General features: G+C 43.4%; 1 protein-coding gene across 2 annotated transcripts in view; it reads left to right on the plus strand.

The window, feature by feature from the left end:
* The window catches only part of TBCK (TBC1 domain containing kinase), a 1,319,282-nt gene that overhangs the window by 165,657 nt on the left and 1,135,812 nt on the right, over positions 1-17,813 (plus strand). For both annotated transcript variants that reach the window (XM_069241253.1, XM_069241261.1), the window contains exon 4: positions 12,299-12,413. In XM_069241253.1, the coding sequence (XP_069097354.1) occupies positions 12,299-12,413 (115 nt within the window). The remainder of the gene's footprint in view (positions 1-12,298; positions 12,414-17,813) is intronic.

Here is a 17,813-nt window from a genome sequence, read left to right on the forward strand (position 1 = left end):
GTTAGTTACTATTATGACCGACTATAGCGGCCACTTCACATTAAAGTTACAAGGACCACAGGTTAATCCTTTTAGCTCCAACTAATACTAAACATTATTGCAAATACTATGTCGCAGCTCGCCTCTTTAAACACATAGAAGGCTTTGCTATTGGACTCAGTCAGGTGACCTTATTAGTGGACATGCCACGCACCTGGCTTTGATGAATACGTCCATCCTGCTTTTACCAAACATGTTCCCTTTCGCCCTACAAACAGCAAAAAAAATCGCACCACCGGTGTGTTTGATGGAGGATCACTTCCCGAGAACACAGGCCCTCCCGCAGCTAGTGGTCCATACGCCTGAACGTGGGCATACAAGACTAGCATTTCAACACCAGATCAAGACCTTTCAGAATCCAATCCTCCATCTTTAGACTACCTTGTCAACCCAGACCAGCTTCCATATGAGTGTTGTTCTTTGTATGCAGTGTTTTTCCCAAAGAGTTTTATGCTTGCTGAAGTGCCTGTGATAAAATATGACCTGTCTCCACAAAGATTTTTAACAAAAACCATAACCTGTTTCAAGTCTAGTTCTCTGCATTTCATTTGACGCATCAGAAAATTTTCTCTTTATTTGTATTGCTTGCCCGTAGTGAGGAAAAAGCATATGTAGAACATTCTCATATATCTCTGAGTGCACAATGGTATCTCTATCCCTGTCATTCAGCTGTACTTGGTGGTGTCCCTAGTTTTGTTGGTGACTCTGGTACCTATGAGCTATTTCTATTGTGGACTAGTTTGATAGACAGTTGGGTATCAAAAGAGTTTTGCTGTCCAATATTCCAGTAAAAGTTCAGCCCATTCTCCCTCAGTCATTTATGGCATATCAACTGGCATAATCAACTTTCAACATTTTCTGATTAAAATTCCTGCATTTTTTCATTTGTCTTCCACTTCTGCTACAAGAGCCTTCAAACCAGTGACCTTTTGTACAGTGCTCTGCATTGTATTTTCTGTCCCTATAATCTTGTCCGATGCCTTTTCATGGTCCTCACTCACAAAGTTTAGTTGAGTGGCCTCAGCATCTGTTTTTGTCTCCAATGAAGCCTTTGTATGTTATTGCCTTTAACACATGTTCCAAGGAGCATGCAGTACCTAATTTCTGTCCTTGTGGACAGGCAATCTGGTCAGACAGTTGTTATAGGACAGGGCCAATGACCAGCCCTACTATACTTGTCCATTTTATCGACTTGTGTAGGTTTTATAGTATTGATTATACTATGTCTGGGATTGTGGTTTAGTGACAACAAGGCACTACTTGATCACCAGGATCGTGACAAATGTTGCATAGTCACCCTCACTTATAACATGTCTTTTATGCGGGTTCCAGAGTAAACAGGACAGTAATAATGGAGATCATCTACGTTTCTCTAGAGGTGCTCAGTTAGCAACAGTGGGGCGTTCCCACTCTAAGGGTCTGCTGCACTTAGATTCCTATCCGGAGCACAAGCCAACATCGCCTTATCAGTGCCTCTGTTCCTCCATTGTCATGTTAATAGTGTGTATTCCTGTTCAGCAGGGCATCAGGCAGGCATTTCTTGCACATGGCCAAGGTTGCACCTGCTTGCAGCAGCGCTCACCAAATTTGCCTCAACTTTCCATTTTATTTTAATTTTTGCAAACACTTTAATAGTATTCAGTATAATAGTAGAGGATACTCAGTACTGTATAATCATATGATCATAACAATATAAACAGCAAGGAGCATATCAACCCCCTGGTAAGGAATAACAAACGAGTTGTCTGCCTGCCTCAGTTTTACAGTTTAACCGGGGGCAGAACAGCATTTGTCTCGTCCTTTCCTGGATTCAGCCTGCAAATCATTAAGGTCCACCCTGTACTGCCACAATCCTCAACAGCCTATCTTGGAGCTAACACCCCACACAGAGTTGAGGCTGCACCCACTTCCTGCGGCATCCACCAGTTCTTTCCCACTACTCTAGTTGCACCCACTGCAGGATCACAGTCCTCACTTCCACTGCCAGATCCATGCTGCCAGGATCCTCCTATAGCTGTGATGTTGTGTTGAAGTGTCAGTGTTTTAGTTATAGCATTGTAAAGGTGTTGCAGTACAATGTAGCTAAATGGGTTGGCTAGATGTAGCTCTGTTAATGTTGTAATGTATTTGGAGAGCTGAAGGCTGTTTTCTCGGTGCCGTGGTTTCTGTGTTTTACTTGCAGTGTTGTAGTTGAGTTTTGGTGTAGTTATATTGGTACAATTTTGCTGCAGAGTTGGAATAGTGTTGACCTTGTAGTTGTAATAAGGTTACAATGCTGAAGTTGTGTTGTGATGCTGTACTTGTGGTGTTGCTCTGCGGTGCTGTACTTATAGTTCTTGTGGTGTTGTTATGATAGTGTTGTAAATGTAGTGTTTTAGTGGTGCTGTGTAGTTTTGTTTAGAATTGCACTCTAACACTGTTGTTGTCTTGCATTTGCGGCAGTGTATAGAGCTGTGTCCGAACTGCTGTAGTACTGTTGTTGATGTGGTTGAAATGTTAAAATGTAGCTGCAGATGTAATGTTGTGGTGGCGTTGCTTGCTCCAAAGGATAAAGTGGAGGCAGACCCTGAGGACAGCAAGTGTATGCAAAATGTCAAAGCTGTGCTGCTAAAATAACCATGCTGGAGTTCAGAAGGTGAATGAGCAATAAAGAAGACATTACATGTTGTTTTTATCTGGTAGCATTTGGTGTGATTCAAAGGCTGAGCTCAAATGTCAGGCAGTAATGTCTCTGGCAATCTTACAGGCGTACAGTTGATCTAATGTTTTGTAACACAATGTAAAAATTCAATACCTGTAAATGAACTGTACAAATGTTTCAGACTGCATCAGCAGTTCGGAAAGCACAAATTAAGCACTATGTTTTTGTTATTCTGAAGTGTGCGGAAAAAGATTTTAATGGGATCAAAATAAATCAAGACATACTGATATCCTGAAACCTGCTAAGTTTATTGACGGCAGAGCCCCAATTAGCTTTGCAATTGGAAATCCTTAGACAGCCCAGCCCTCACAGAACACCTGTTGATTTAGCATTAAAAGCGTGCCTAGCACTCGAGAAAGGGATAAACACAGAAACGTCCCGGACGCACATGGAGAAATCTCCTTGCAACCGGGGACATTTGTTTCATATTTTTTTCAGAAAGCAGATCCTATTTCAGGGTCTGCTTCTGAAAAACAGAAGAATAAATGTTAACTGGGCAGTTTTGATAGGGTCATCTAAAGTGCTGTAAGGATTATTTCGAAGTCTTCTTGTAGTGCGAACACAGTTAAATTGGCTTAAAAATGTGAGTCGAGGCTAATTTTGCCGAGCAATCTCATTGCTTAATGTGGACAGAAACGTTTATGCTACTTAACTTGCAATCTGATTAACTAAATGTGAGTTGTGTCTGCTGAGCAACACTGCTTCATTGTTGGCAGGTGATAAATTAATCTCTCCAACCTAACTGTTAATTAGTTAGATGTCCTGCAAGCTTATAAAATCCTTATCGGTACTGTATCTCTTGACACTGAATAGGCGTTTGATTGGGTCCAATGGAGCTCCCTTTGCAAGGTGTTCAAAACGTATGTTACCCACAACGTCTGCGTGGGACTTCCTTTACCTTCTCACCACTTACTCTGCTACATTCGTCAGGGTAGGTGGTATCTTGCTTGTCCTCAGCCAACTTTGTAGGATTGAAGTCAGGCACTTTCATTTCAAGAGCAGGGCTTACTCATCAGAAAGGGTTGTGCTGCCATGAGGAAGCAATCCGAAAGTCTGTCCCTACCTGCTTTATGATTGACTGCCTCTGTACAGAGGTGACTAGTGGAGAAAGAAAAGGGATGCACCACAGACGCAGAGAGCCAGGGAACCAAGCCTGCAGAGACTGGATCACTTCCGAGCCATCCCACAGCTAAAAGTTGTTCATCCATTGTTCGATGCCAGCCGAAGACCAGATAAACCTCAGGGAGATGCTCTGTGGTACAAACCACCCAGTAATAAGTATTAATCCTTATGGACATTGTGGCTAGGGAGAGGTGGCCTCTGAGTCAACCTCAACCACAATCCTGGGGACTGATCACAGCTTCAGACGAGTAGTCAAACAGCATGTGGGGTTCTTTTTTAACACAAACATCTTGAGCATGATAGCACCACGTTGCATATGTAAAGATTTGAAGTTATATCTGGGCTATGAAGTACAATCAGTGTGTCAGAGGGTGAAGGGAACCACTGGGATTCATATTATCCCCTTGTGAATTTAAAAAGACATAAATACTCATGTAGTTTAACAGAATGTACTTTCTTTTCTTTTTAGGGATTCTTATTGACGTTTCTCTATAATAGTGAAGACAATCCCACAATGACTAACCAAGGTTACCCAGAACACCGATCTTTATTTATGTCTAAACACACCTCTTGAGTTGTAGCTTTAATATTGGTCCTACAACTGAGAATAACATATTCATGCATTTTTTTTATATAGGTATAAGAGTGAAAACTCCGTCCTACTGCTATGCTTGCTCTCTGGAGCCATGGGCAAGGTGGCAGAACAAATGGGAAGCAAGCACTGTTTGTAATTTCACATTGACTTTCGTTCTGTGATCAGAATACGTCTTTTTCTCTTTGCTTAGATGTGATATCAAAGAAATCTGACTGTCTGCTTCTCAGTTTCTAGTCACCCCCTTCCATTTATTTGTGTTAGGACCACTTGCACGGAACAACAGTTATCTATCACTCACAGGTTCTCTGTCGTACTCATGTTGTCCGGTTACCTTTACATCCTATCTATAGTGACAACGAAGTTGCATTAATAAGGCAACCTGCATGGTAATGTCCCTTACTGGTGGTTCACTTTGTGGTCCTCACAGAATCAGTCACCACCCGAATGTGTCATTTGAGATCGCTGACCTTTGTGAAATCCCCAATCTGACTTCACTGAAACCTGGCAACAAGAACATACCAACCATCTATTAGACAAACTAATTTCACCAACTACTCCATGATCACATTTGATAGCATTGAGAACGTAAGTGGTGAAGTAGCCATCTTTTGAATTTCTACGGTGGAGGATGAAGTGACCACCCTTCAGACAAGAATTTCTCAGCTCACCTTGAAGGTGGCTGGCCTAGAGGAGAGGGCTGCGTACGGCGAGAGTCTGTCACGTAGAAACAGTCTTCGCCTGGTGGAACTGCCGGAGGAAATAACAGGAGACAGAATGGAAGACGTTATGGAAACCTGGTTCCGATCCTGGGTCCCTGAGGGCAAGCTCTCGAGTTGTTTCGTGGTGGAAAGGGCGCACTGTGTGCTCACTATGCGGCCTCCACTGGGGGCTCCTCCTCGGCCAGTGGTGGTCCGACTACCCAAATTACAGAGACCTAGATACTATTCTGCGGGAAGCTCTCTCCCAATTGGAGACACGCTATGCTAATTCCAAAATTCTGATTTTCCTGGACTATTCTTATGCTGTTCAACAACACAGATGATAATGCGAGGAAGTTAAGCAGAAACTACAGGCGCTGAACGTACGCTATATACTCCTTTTTCCAGCTAAGTTGAATGTGATCTATGGTGCTTCTTCCTTGTTCTTTGAAATGCTGCAGCAGGCATGGGATTGGGTGATGGAGCAGGAGCTACACCCCAGGAGTGGTTTGGTAGCAGATCTTGTAAACGGTGTTGATGATCGGCCGCCGAGGCCCAGAGTGGAGGCTCTCAAGCACCGGGGAAGGTCCAAGCGGAGGCGCCCCTGGCATTGTGGCGGCAGAGACGCCTCGGCGAGCTCGGCCCCAGGACAGGATCTGCTGCTGGTAGAGAACTGTGACTCTTCTTTGTCGGACACTCCAGCCAGCTTCAACTCTGATGAATGTCCTCCTTGATTGGTGCCAGGATGCAGATTTTGTGCACCACAGATGTTCCACACAACTATGCCCTGAGACACAGCCATAGACTGGGTGTGGGAGTGAAAATGTCTGGTTGCGCAGTCCACCACCTCTGCATTCTGTCCTTTGCCTGTCAGGGTTCCCTGTGGGCCAGACACATATACTCTTGCATTCACTATGATTTCGATCATTTCATGGAACGTAAATGGACTCCTAGACCGCATTAAATGGACCGCAGTGCTCAGATTCATCAAGAGACGTGCTCTGGGGTTGACTACCATTCGGGGTTTATGCAAGGGTTTCGGGGGGGTGGCCCTGCTGCTTCATAAGTCGTTACCATTGACTGTTGCTAAGGTTCACTAGGACCCATTGGAGAGGTATATTGGAGTAGAGGGTCAGATGGAGCCCAAGCAGCATAATTTGGTGTCCTATTATATTCCCCCACATCTGTTGCAGTCTACCTGTCAGGTGATTGGCTCGCTGTTGGTGTTGCTTCCGGCGGGCTTCCCACTAGTAAGGGGTGACTTCAATGCAGTGCCGGACCCGCTTTGGAATGTTTCTGCGGAGCCTACCTCCGACCGACGTATCCAATGGACGAGCCTTAGGAACAGGGCAGACTCATGGGGACTTTGTGATGTATGGTGGGTGTGGCACCCGCATGAGCGTACCGACACCCATTGGTCCGCCGCCCATCACACCAAGGCCCGAATTGACATTGTGTGGGTTCCGGCGATGGACGTAATGAATTTTAGCTCTGTTGGGATCCTTCCTTGGGGTATATCCGACCACGCCTCACTGATCACGGAGTGGGGTGTTGTGTACCAGACACATCGACCGATCTGGAGGCTCGATGCTTGGCATCTGAAGTCCCCAGAGTGTGCCAGTTGAGGCTTTCTTCCAGTGGAATGTGGGCTCAGTGGCCTCAGGGGCGACGGTGTGGGCGGCCTGTAAGCCAACAACTCGAGGCTCAGATATTGGAACTGGAGAGGCGAGCTGGTCACTTGAATGCACCAGTAGTGAACTGCCAACTGGCCCTGGCGCAGTCAGAACTACACCATATATCCCTTGAGGAAGCCAAACAATGTTGGCAGGCGTCGACTAGGAGAGTGTACGAGATGGGTCATAAGTCATCTAAACTGCTTTATTGGTTGGCGACGCATGGTGCAGCAGCTAGAGTAGTGCCTGCCATACGAGATAGAAAGGGAAAAAACCAAGTGGAGTTGATAGGGATTGCCCAGATCTTTGCTGACTACTACCAGGACCTGTATGCTAAAGACCCCCTCCTGCGTCTTGTGGAAGAGGGTTCCATGGTTTGGGACCTTCCGGTACCAACTATTCCATCTACTCTTGCCCAGGACATAGACCAGCTACTAACAGCGGAGGAGGTTAAGACCGCCATTTCGGAGCTTAGTAGGTAGAACAGCTGGGCTAGATAGGTACCCAATATAGTACTACAAAAGATTCTGTTCACTGTTGGTACCTCATCTCCTGAATTTTTATGGTAAGGTTCTGTCGATGGGGGCATTTCCCCCTGAACTTGACTGCGCCACATCGTGGTCCTGCCCAGGGAGGAGCAGGCTCCAGACCATTGTGCGTCATATCGGCCAATCTCCCTTATTAATGCTGACATAAAGATATATATGCCAAACTTCTGGCAATACGTCTTACATGTACCCTGACCCATCTAATTTATCTGGATCAATGCGGCTTTATGCCTGGTAGGAGAACGCAACATTGTATCTGATGAGTTCAGGTGGCCTTATCTCGTGGGTGATGCTTCAGTGGTCCCCTGGCCCTTCTTATAGATTTTTGTAAGGCATTCGACACAATCTCATGGGAATATATGGAGGTAATCCTCGCATGTATGGGGCTGAGGCCCTTGCTCCGCCGGATGATCCGTCTCCTGTATCAACACCCCATGGTCCAGGTTGGGGTAAATGGGGTGCTCTCCCAGACATTTCCAATTCATGGGGGAACGCGTCAGGGTTGCCCCTTATCCCCGCTGCTCTTCACGCTAGCAATTGAGCCCCTGGGATGCTTGCTGGGGAGCGATCCTCTGATGTTGGGGCTGGTGTTGGGGAGATGGAGTTGAGGTCAAAGTGGCATTGTATGCGGACGACGTCTTGGTATTTCTTAGCGATCCACCTGTGTCAGGCCCCAGATGCGTGGAACTACTGGAGAGGTTTGGGGAGGTATTAGGGCTCTTGGTCAATACCCAAAAATAAACATTGGTGGAACTTAAGAGGGATGCGGAGGGTCGACAGTGGTGTCCCCAATACCCAGTGCGGAAGAATGCGTTTAAATATTTGGGAGGCCACATTTTCCTCCTGCCAGACTTAGCATGGGTACTAAACTTTATGGACTTGTCTGGACAGGGACCTGCAGCATTGGAAGGATCTCCCCTTAATCCCCATTGGGTGTTCTGCCCTCCTCAAAATGATGTGGCTCCCCCGCTACCTGTATGCCCTCGCAAATTATCCTTACCTGATACCAAGGACGTGGTTCGGAGCTCTCACAACAAAATTTACCAATTTCATTTGGAACGGAGGGCGGCATAAAGTGGCTTTTAATACTGCACGGAAGTCCCTGTACGAAGGGGGTATGGGAGTCCCAGATCTATAGATCTACTACTGAGCTGCCCAGGTGGTGCCTATAAAGGACTGGTTTACGGGAGGTTGGGATGACCCGGCATATCGACCTGAGAACCACGAGGTGGGTTTTGGAGGCCTATTGGGTAGGCTTTACGGTGGCAAGATTCCTGTCGACACTGTGTCTTGCACCCGAGTGGCAGTGGGTTGCTGGAGAGCTGCACTAAAACTCATAAATGGGATTGGCGCTTTACTCAAATGACCCCACTGTGGCACAGAGACTGGCTGCACCAACTTACTGCATTAAAGTGCTTTCAGCAGTGGGGCTTAATAGGGGTTACTTACTTAGGAGATGTGTACACAGGGGGCAGCCTTATGTTATTCCAGGAGATGAGAGAACAGTATCGGCTACATCAGACACCATTTTTTTGATATCTGGAGCTGTGCCACGCCATAAGTACCCACATTATGGCAAATACCCAGCTCCCCAACTGTAGCCCGCTTGGTGCGAAATTGTTAACTGGGATCCTGGGGAGGAAAAGCAGTGTCCCAAATTTATAAATCTCTACTTACGAACGGCCCAGATGGGTTTGACCACCTGTGAACTGGGTGGGGAGGTGGACGAGGATGACTGGTAGGAGACACGTCTGGCCCCCTGGGAATTAGCCATCTCAGCTAGGCTGCGAATGGTGCAATTCAACTACCTTCACGCATCTTACATGACCCCAGCGATAATGTTGAGGTTGTCCGGGAGTGAGGGGGGGGAGGGGCACGGTCTGCCTGTGCTAGGTGTGGTCTCCATGAGTCCACCATGTGACTTGGAGTTGTCCCCAAATATGGCCCTTTTGGGAGGGGGTTGGCAAGGAAATGGTGGAGTTCCTGGGGCATCCCATAGAATTAAGACCCAAGGTTGCACTACTGGGGTTATTGGAAGATTTGGGGGCAACTGTGCTAACCGGATATTTGTAGGGTTTGCATGCCTTGTTGCCAAGAGAGATATTGCTCGCATGTGGAGGCTTCCTGGAGCTCCTTCGTTGGCGGAATTGAGGGCGGGGGTTGATTGGTGTGCACATCAAGGTGAACCGATCTATACAGCTCAAGGGTGCCTGGAAAAACATGATAAAATATGGGGGAAATGGTGGGCCTACCACAATGTTTCATCATAATGTAACACTGAACATTGGTCGACCAGCAATGGCTTGTGTCTTCTGCTCTGTAATTGTATTTTTGATGTTGTCTGAGTTCAGTTGTGTGTGTACTGTTCTCAAATTTAATGAAAATAATAAAAATGTGTTTCTCAGAAAATAAAAAACTGACCCTTTGACAACAAGAAAATCCGACAGAAGTGGACATCCATCCTATGGCCTGCCTCCATTGATTCCTTGCCCGCAACTCTCTTATCTGTGCGCAAACTAGGCACTCGTATTGATTATCCGTTGTAACTCAAGACACAAATCACCGAAGCAGCAAGCTCTTTCTTGTGGCAAATGAAACGCCTAAGGAAAATTCTACCTTTTATAAAATTGGAGCTGCACATAAACGTGTCTCCCTAGCGTGTGCCCAAGTTGTGTAGATGATTGTCCAGGAATCTACAGCATTTTACAAAATCTATTATTAGTTTATGCGAGACACCTATGGTTGTGCATTGTCACAAAATACTGTTTAGTTTCTACTTGTAGCTGGAGGGAATCGCAAAAAATAATTTGTATCTGAAGGGATGCTCTTGTCTGACCGAGTCTTTAACTTTACCAAGTGCATGAGGAGAAAAGCAGAACACAGATAATATGTGCTAAATGTCATGTTGAACATTTGTGGAACAGATATAACCAAAACGTGCTAAGCATACATCTAGTGAATTTGATCACTTCCCACCTAGCTTCCGGGTACCGTCCTTCCTAAACCAAAGGGTTACTTGTGGTCCCTACTACTCTGTTCCATGGTTTCCGGACAACCATCCAAATATGGGCAAACTGCTTTGCGAGCACTTAATGCATAGTGAAGGTTTGCCACGTTCTTGTGTCTCGGATTCTTTGGAGCAAGTTCATTTGAACGTTCCTCACAAGCATGACTCCATTAGGAGTCTAGATAGGTTTTGGAAGAACCAACTGCACCAAAGATTAAACCAGTTCAGTTCAATTGAGATGTTCATGTGTGTAAGCCAGTCTACCTAAGAACAGGCTCCAGTGGGAGATGTTGCGCCACAAGAAATAAGGCATCTTCAGAGCCTGGCAAATTTATTTGATGTAGGAGGTTACTGTTTTTGTGGTCTCTTAAAACTGCCAGAGCCTTTATGTTCTCCAAGGTTGTACCTCACAACCTAGTCAGAATTAATAAAAATGTTTTTAAACGGTCTGTGCCTTTCAGTCTTGTTTTTATTGGAATTTCTCAGTCATAATATTTTGCTATTACTGCTTTTTTAGTCCTTGGATACTTGAGTGAATATATCCATCTGTTTTCAAATGTATCACGATCAATATATTTTCCTATTATTTGTAACAATGTATTAATTTACGTTGTATTTATCTTTAATATAGAATTCTGTTATGTTTGGTCTTTGTCAAACACTGAGGACCTTGGTAACTTTTGAGAATTCGGTTCGATTTCCGTGTAATCTCTCTGGATCAGCTTTGTGGCCTAGCTCTGATTTGAAGAACTAAGGCACCACCCTTTGTAGCTTTTTAGTGATTGGCCTTATTAGAAGACTGCTACTTGTTTCCACTTTCAAACCACCCCTTGGGAGGAACTGTAACAATAGTGGTCAGATGGTTCTTCCTTTCAAGTATTTACATTTATATTCTTCAGTTAGGTATTGAATAAGACTAGTCTGATTAATGATCTCTCCCAAGTATGCTGTTTAGATGTAAAGGACCATAAAGGTTTGGCAGATGAATACATATGTTTTGTTTCCCCTCTCCAGCGTTTGTGGATTCGCTGATAACACTACAGAATTGGTTCTAAACATACAAATGCATAATCGAATAAAGCACAGTCTTGAAGAGTTCAGGATGGTCACTCAGAAGGAAACAATCCTGAAAGAAAGCATAAAAGAATACACTAGCTTTTTGACTATTGTACAACAGTGATGTGTAGTAAAGATGTCACACGTGCATCATGAACTCCATTGTTCTTGGCACATGACATATTGGTGCATAGGTTTTTTATGCAGAGTGCTAGGATGAAGTGTGGCAGCCTACAGGGGTTTTATCTGAATATGGCCAGCTGTTAAGCAACCTAGCTACTCAGATGTGGTCTTATTACCAAAGTCATGTAAACTTTGGTTCTTCTCAATTTATTCACCCAGAAGGAATGCAAAAAGTTGTGATTCATTTTGGGATCTTGTAAAATTAATTGTGGGGGGGGGGGTCACCATTCTGGCATAGCTCATGCCTGTTAATTTGAGTAGAGCACAATGATGGTGCTTGACTGTTGATAGTGAAGGCCTTGGGGGCTAGGTCCGAATATATTTCCAGCTTTTTTATTCAAATAATCCAGTACAAGCAGCGCACCTCCTCCAATAAAGTGAATTTGTTTTTGGTGATTTACTGTTCTTTCTGTTATTGTATCTAATTGACTTGTAATCTGCTGCCATAATTGAATTTTATCCTGGATCTGGGTGTTTTCAGTGTATTGACATACTCTCTGTCTTGGAAAACTATTTCTTAGATGCACAAGAGCCTATTGTGTTACGAAATTGACCTCATCTTCTGAAAATAAACAAAGCAGGAACACCCGATGAATTATCAAGGCTATGCATGATTTTTTTCTTTAGGCTTTATAGTGAAACTTGTGTTTTTTTGCCTTCCTGTTTTATTTCTCAGTGGGCTGAAGATCCTACAGATTGCATTTGAGGTATTGCAAGGCTTGGACTACATAAACAAGCATGGAATGGTCCACAGAGCATTGGCCCCTCACAATATACGACTGGAGCAAGAGGTAATGTATAAATGCTATCTGAAATATTGTACATTGTTTATAGTATAATGGAGAATATAAAAATTCCTTTATTGATTCAAAAAGTGGCTTGCTCTAGATCTTTTGCAAATAACATAACTACATTTAAGCTTGCATGCCGTCTTAAGTTAGTGGGATAATGTCTTCTGTCTTTGTGAAACCTTACTCCGTGAAAATATTTGATTGTTTGACTTGATTATGGATTTTTGACAGATTCCCTGTCATGCTTTGTTAGTGATTGTTGGTGTGCACAAAGGTAATGAGTCCTTCTGTGCACAGTAATTGTTTTGCCAGTGCCTACAGCTTTTGCCATTTAATGATAAACCATTAGGTATACACATGTGCACAGGTCAATACACTAGTCTTGTGTGACCATAAACTATTAAACAAATTGTGGAGATTTGGCTCGATGCCCGTGAGAGAGAAACTGCTGAAATGCTAAATCCTCTGTGGGTGCCCACCCTCAGGATGAAGATGATCTTTCAGATTTGCCCCAACACATCTTTCTAGATGTGAGAGTACTTTTTAAAACATAGCTCAGTTAATACTAAGGATATACTAGTTGCAATTACCTGTTTCACTGTACGGTGGGATATTTTTTGTAGGAATAATATTTTTATATTGTCCAAACTTTATCTGTTACCGCCTCCTTTTGACAATATCCATTTTAAGGAACAAAAAGCTTGCTGCAGATATAATACATATTTTTTATAATATTGACATAACTTTTGCAATTTGGCACCATGATCGGCTTCCAGTAAGTGGCTGCTGTACCCACGAACATGTCCTCTCTGATACCACACAGCTACTTTTTGGAAAGGTAGCTGTCCAGATAAATCTATTTCCCCCTAATTTCACTGGCGAAACAGATTCCTGCATTGTGTGAAATTGGTTTTGTTTTGCTTCTGCGGGTTTTATTCTGTACCGTTGATAATTGTAAACTTTGAAGTAAAAGGGAGGTGATCATTTGTTTATTTTTTCTTCATTAATGCTAGAATTTTAAAGTATTTTTGCCACATTGCAAGTTCTTTGAGCGAAAGGCCTTTATGAAAAATAACACTATTTGACTTTTCAGAACCGTATCACACCATGGGGAATTAGGGGCAAATCTGGTTTGGACTTTTAGTACTAATGTGTAAACATATGCTCTCCTTAGGTGCTAGTAGACATCGTCCTGTAAATCTAGCACACATCTTTTATGTATGAAGCTCGGTAGGACAAAGACAAAATGCAAAGAGATTTCGGTGGAGAGATGTGGGTTGCAGTGGCTTTCAGACTGTATTTTTCTAAACTGTTAGCTATAAATTGACAATTTGAGTTCTACAGCTAGACTGCAACTAATTCTGACTAATTCAGTTTTTTTCTCGTTTAATTAACATCATGCAATCTAGGACACTAAATACAGACACCCATAAGACAATTGAAACAAACAGTAAACTTAAACAAGCATATGCAATGCAGTGGGTCTCGCATTTGCTCGACTTAGTTATTAGCGTTATAGAGCCTAACCGGACTTTTCTTGTCACATAAATTGAAAATGAAAAGTAATACAGTGGTACATACGCAAGACGATTTAAAGCGCCATGCCATGAGCGTGAAGAAGCACACAAAAGGAAACAGAAGTTCGCTTGTAGTCAAACGTATCAGCAGTTATGCTATTATCCATGTAACAGGGTTGATGTCATGCAAAGCGCTTGACTACTGCCCAGCGAGATCATTCTGCATAGGAAATAAACAGAAAAAGTAGTCAAGAAGCCATGTGGAAAACATGGAGCCTTGTATGTTTTCAGTAGTTGTCTGGAGCGCTCGAGCAGGGCTAAACACCGGAAAAGGCATGACGTATGCATGCCTTTCACAAATTAAATCAAGCGATTTTTAAAAGGCAAGCTCACAAACCAATGAAACTGATGAATGTGTGGTGGGCGCGGTTAAAAGCCCAAAGAGAGATTACAGCAGGCTAGAGTGCTTGTGCACTCAACCCTTAAAATAGGTTATCATTCGTTCTGTTTTTTTCTCAGATAATCTTTGTAACAGCTGTGAATCAGAGCCAAATTCGTTTATTTTATAGCTTGTCATTTTAGGGTTTCTCCCACTAGTTACATATACCGTGTGGTCTTCCAATTGGAAGGGGTGCACTTTTCATCGAGCAAATAATTTTCAGTCAGAGATAAATGAAATGAATCATTTTTCCATTATGACACAGGCTGTGGCAATGAACAATAGCTTTTGCATAGGCTGAAGAAGCCCCTAAATTCTAATCCATCCTGTGAAAGGAGCCAGAAAGAATACATTCATTTCTTGCTGCCTCTTACCTAGGAAATGTGAGCTAGTTCGGGAATGATACAGTTAAATACCTGAGACTTATTTCGAGACCTTCCTTTTTCCAAAATGTACCCAATCTTGAGTTCGAGTGAGTTTTGACTAAAAGCTGCGCTTGTGGTTAAAAGACTGTCTTCGATAATGATAAAGTCCCCAATGTAGTAAGATTCAGATGCTTGAGTGATTTTTTTCAAGTAAAGAGCCCACTGATTTAAAACTAAACACTTCAAGCTAGTTTCATTTAGATTTTAAATATGAAATGATACTTATAATCCCCCACTTTCTTTCCGTCCATATGCCCAAGTAGTTGTTTTTCACAAATCTTGCGATATGGGACTCATCCATACTTTTACCCCTCTTTCAAACACGCTTTACCGCCAAAAACTGCTACCCCAGCTTCTGCTCGCTAATTACCACTTTATGGTTAACATTATACTCATGCAACCATCTAAGAGGACCTGAATATCTGTTATGCTAAGATTTAGAAAGATAAAGTCATCAGGATTTTGTAGTGTTTGAATATACCGATAAAATAACGTAGCAAGAAAAGGCCGAGGGAGTCGAAGTTCTGCACGCATGTATGTCACATAGAGGCTTAACAACAAGAGTGCCACAATGCACCCCTGTTTTAGGTTTCTCTTAATATAGAGTCTGCCAGACAGATGTGTTGTTATAGCCCAATTTTACTTGCAACTGTATAAACATCTATTGCCTTTAACAGGTGAATTGCAGTTCCCCACAGCTGAACTTTTCACTAAAGATGACCATGAATTTTGTAAAATACACACACAGCTTGAACTGATTGACTTTCACAGCTTGATGTATAAATAATGCAAGAGCCAGGATGTCACCTGATGTACCAATGTTGGGTTTGAAGCGACATTGTAAAGTGGAATTAGGCTGTTAAGGGAAGCACACTTTTTCAGCTCATCCAAAAATATGCCAAAAATGTAGACGCTACACATAACATCACTAGTCTGTAATTGGATGGCATATTACTATCACCCTTTTTATATATTTGTTAGAGTAAAGAACCTTTCCAGTAGTCCTGGATTCATTTATAACCCAAACGTTTTCTGGAGTTGTCCTATTCCTTTTATACAGATTCTAAGGGTCGTCCTTAAAGACAATACTATTTGGTTTTTGCGCTCCCTCTGAACTCGAATGTGCAGTAACTCTGAAAATCTGCAAATGCGCCAATTTAACCTCATCCCTTTTTAAATTAACAACCTGCTGAGCGCTAATAGCAAGGGTTACACTCATACTAATTAGCACTAATACTAATATTTTGATCTTGTTTCAGTTGACCACTTTCGTATCTTGTACAATTCATACGAAGAATTCAAAGACTTACCTTAGGGCTGTTGTGTGCCATATCAAGGAAGTCATATACACCTTAATGTCTTATAAAGACTTGCTTCTGGAACATGTCTCCCGGTATGCTTATATGCAGTGATCTGCTTCTATAAAATCTCATACTCTTAGCTTCACACAAATCAGGTTGTCTGTTACATTCTTTTACCTCCATAGAACCACATCAACCTTTCCCTATCATCCCCACTTGCTGTCTCTCAACTTAACACTTTTTTAGGTATCTTTATTGGTATTTCGTAATCCTTATTACATTTTAATTATCTCACTCTACACATCATCATTGCCTCAATATCAATACAAGCTTGGCATTGCCTAGTTTGTCCTCCCTTTACCTGTATCAATCAGACAAACTAAGAAGCAAATACATGGTAAGGTCTTCAGTGTTGTAAGCGTGTGTATCTTGGATGACTCTGTGGTATGAGTAGTGTTGTATGATGTAGGAGTCTGTGAGTCCAGCGGTGGGAAATTGGGGCGGTATTCGTACTATGTGTCATGACTTAGTTGGAGCAGTCATACCCGGTCTTCCCTCCGCTCCTTCCCTGTCTCTCCATGTCTACTCTCTCCGTCTGCTCTATCACTCTGAGGTCTATCCTTGCCTCAGCCCGGCCCTCCTGCTCCGAATCAGTATCACCCCCGGATGTTCCCAGGTTCCCATAATCTCCGTCCAGTGCTCAGCTATGGGGTGCCTCCTGATTCCTCTATGGTCTTACCTCCAGACAGCCCTCTCTTCCGCCATCACCCATGTCGTAACATCCTTCACCCACACGTCTAGCACAGAGCCCCTTTCAGATTTCCAAGCCATCTTAATTTTACGCTTAGCTAGGGCTAAATACAGGGATTTAGAGCCCACCTTGCACTTCCTGGGTGTAGGGAATTTCCGCAGTAGGCCGACCTCTATTGTATATGGAGCAGTGCATCCAAGCGTAAGGTGCAAACATTGAACAACTGCCTTCCAGAATACCTGGAGGGTAGGGCAGCTCCATGTCAAGTGACAGAAATCTGCATCAAGTCCTCACCAGCCATCCCTGTGAGTCACCACTGTATGTTACCTGAAATCTATGAGAAGTTTGATATGTCAAATGAAGGAAGTTAAATTGTATATATTTAAGCCTAGTGCTACAGGAGACCTTTCTGAGGTAGACCACCATCTTGCTTCAGTCCCTGTCCGAGATCACTTTCCCCAGGATACCATCACAATTTTGTCATGGATGTCAAGGGTTTCTGACCCATGTCACTCAGGGATCAATAGAATCAGGTAATCAACAGTCAATCAAAACTCATATACAGTAGTGACTGTAACGTAGCATGTGTAGTGGATTCTTCCCGTCTGCAATTCCATAAGTCTGTGGAGGTCTGCACCAAAGCCTCATAATTTAGAAATTGGCTACTGGCCTATGCCTACTGTTAAATGAGATCCCACAGTGGTGTGAATGTGCCCACCTGAAAGCAATCCCCCACTGTCCTCAGTCCTTCATTTGTCCTGTCAGAAAGTCTGGCAGCAGTGAAACAGGTTACCGGTGTGCCATATGGGAGGCCCACCAATGGTGGTCACCGGTGCATATGTAAGCGCTTTTTGCGTCCTCATCTGGCACCTTCTCCAAGCATAAAAGGCCACCCTTAACAGAATAGTTGTGTGTGGGAATGTCACAATTCGTCGTAGGAACCTAAGCAGCAGAAGGCCCGAACAGG

Source organism: Pleurodeles waltl, chromosome 1_2 (genome assembly GCF_031143425.1).
Source record: "Pleurodeles waltl isolate 20211129_DDA chromosome 1_2, aPleWal1.hap1.20221129, whole genome shotgun sequence".
Taxonomy (NCBI): Eukaryota; Metazoa; Chordata; class Amphibia; order Caudata; family Salamandridae; genus Pleurodeles; species Pleurodeles waltl.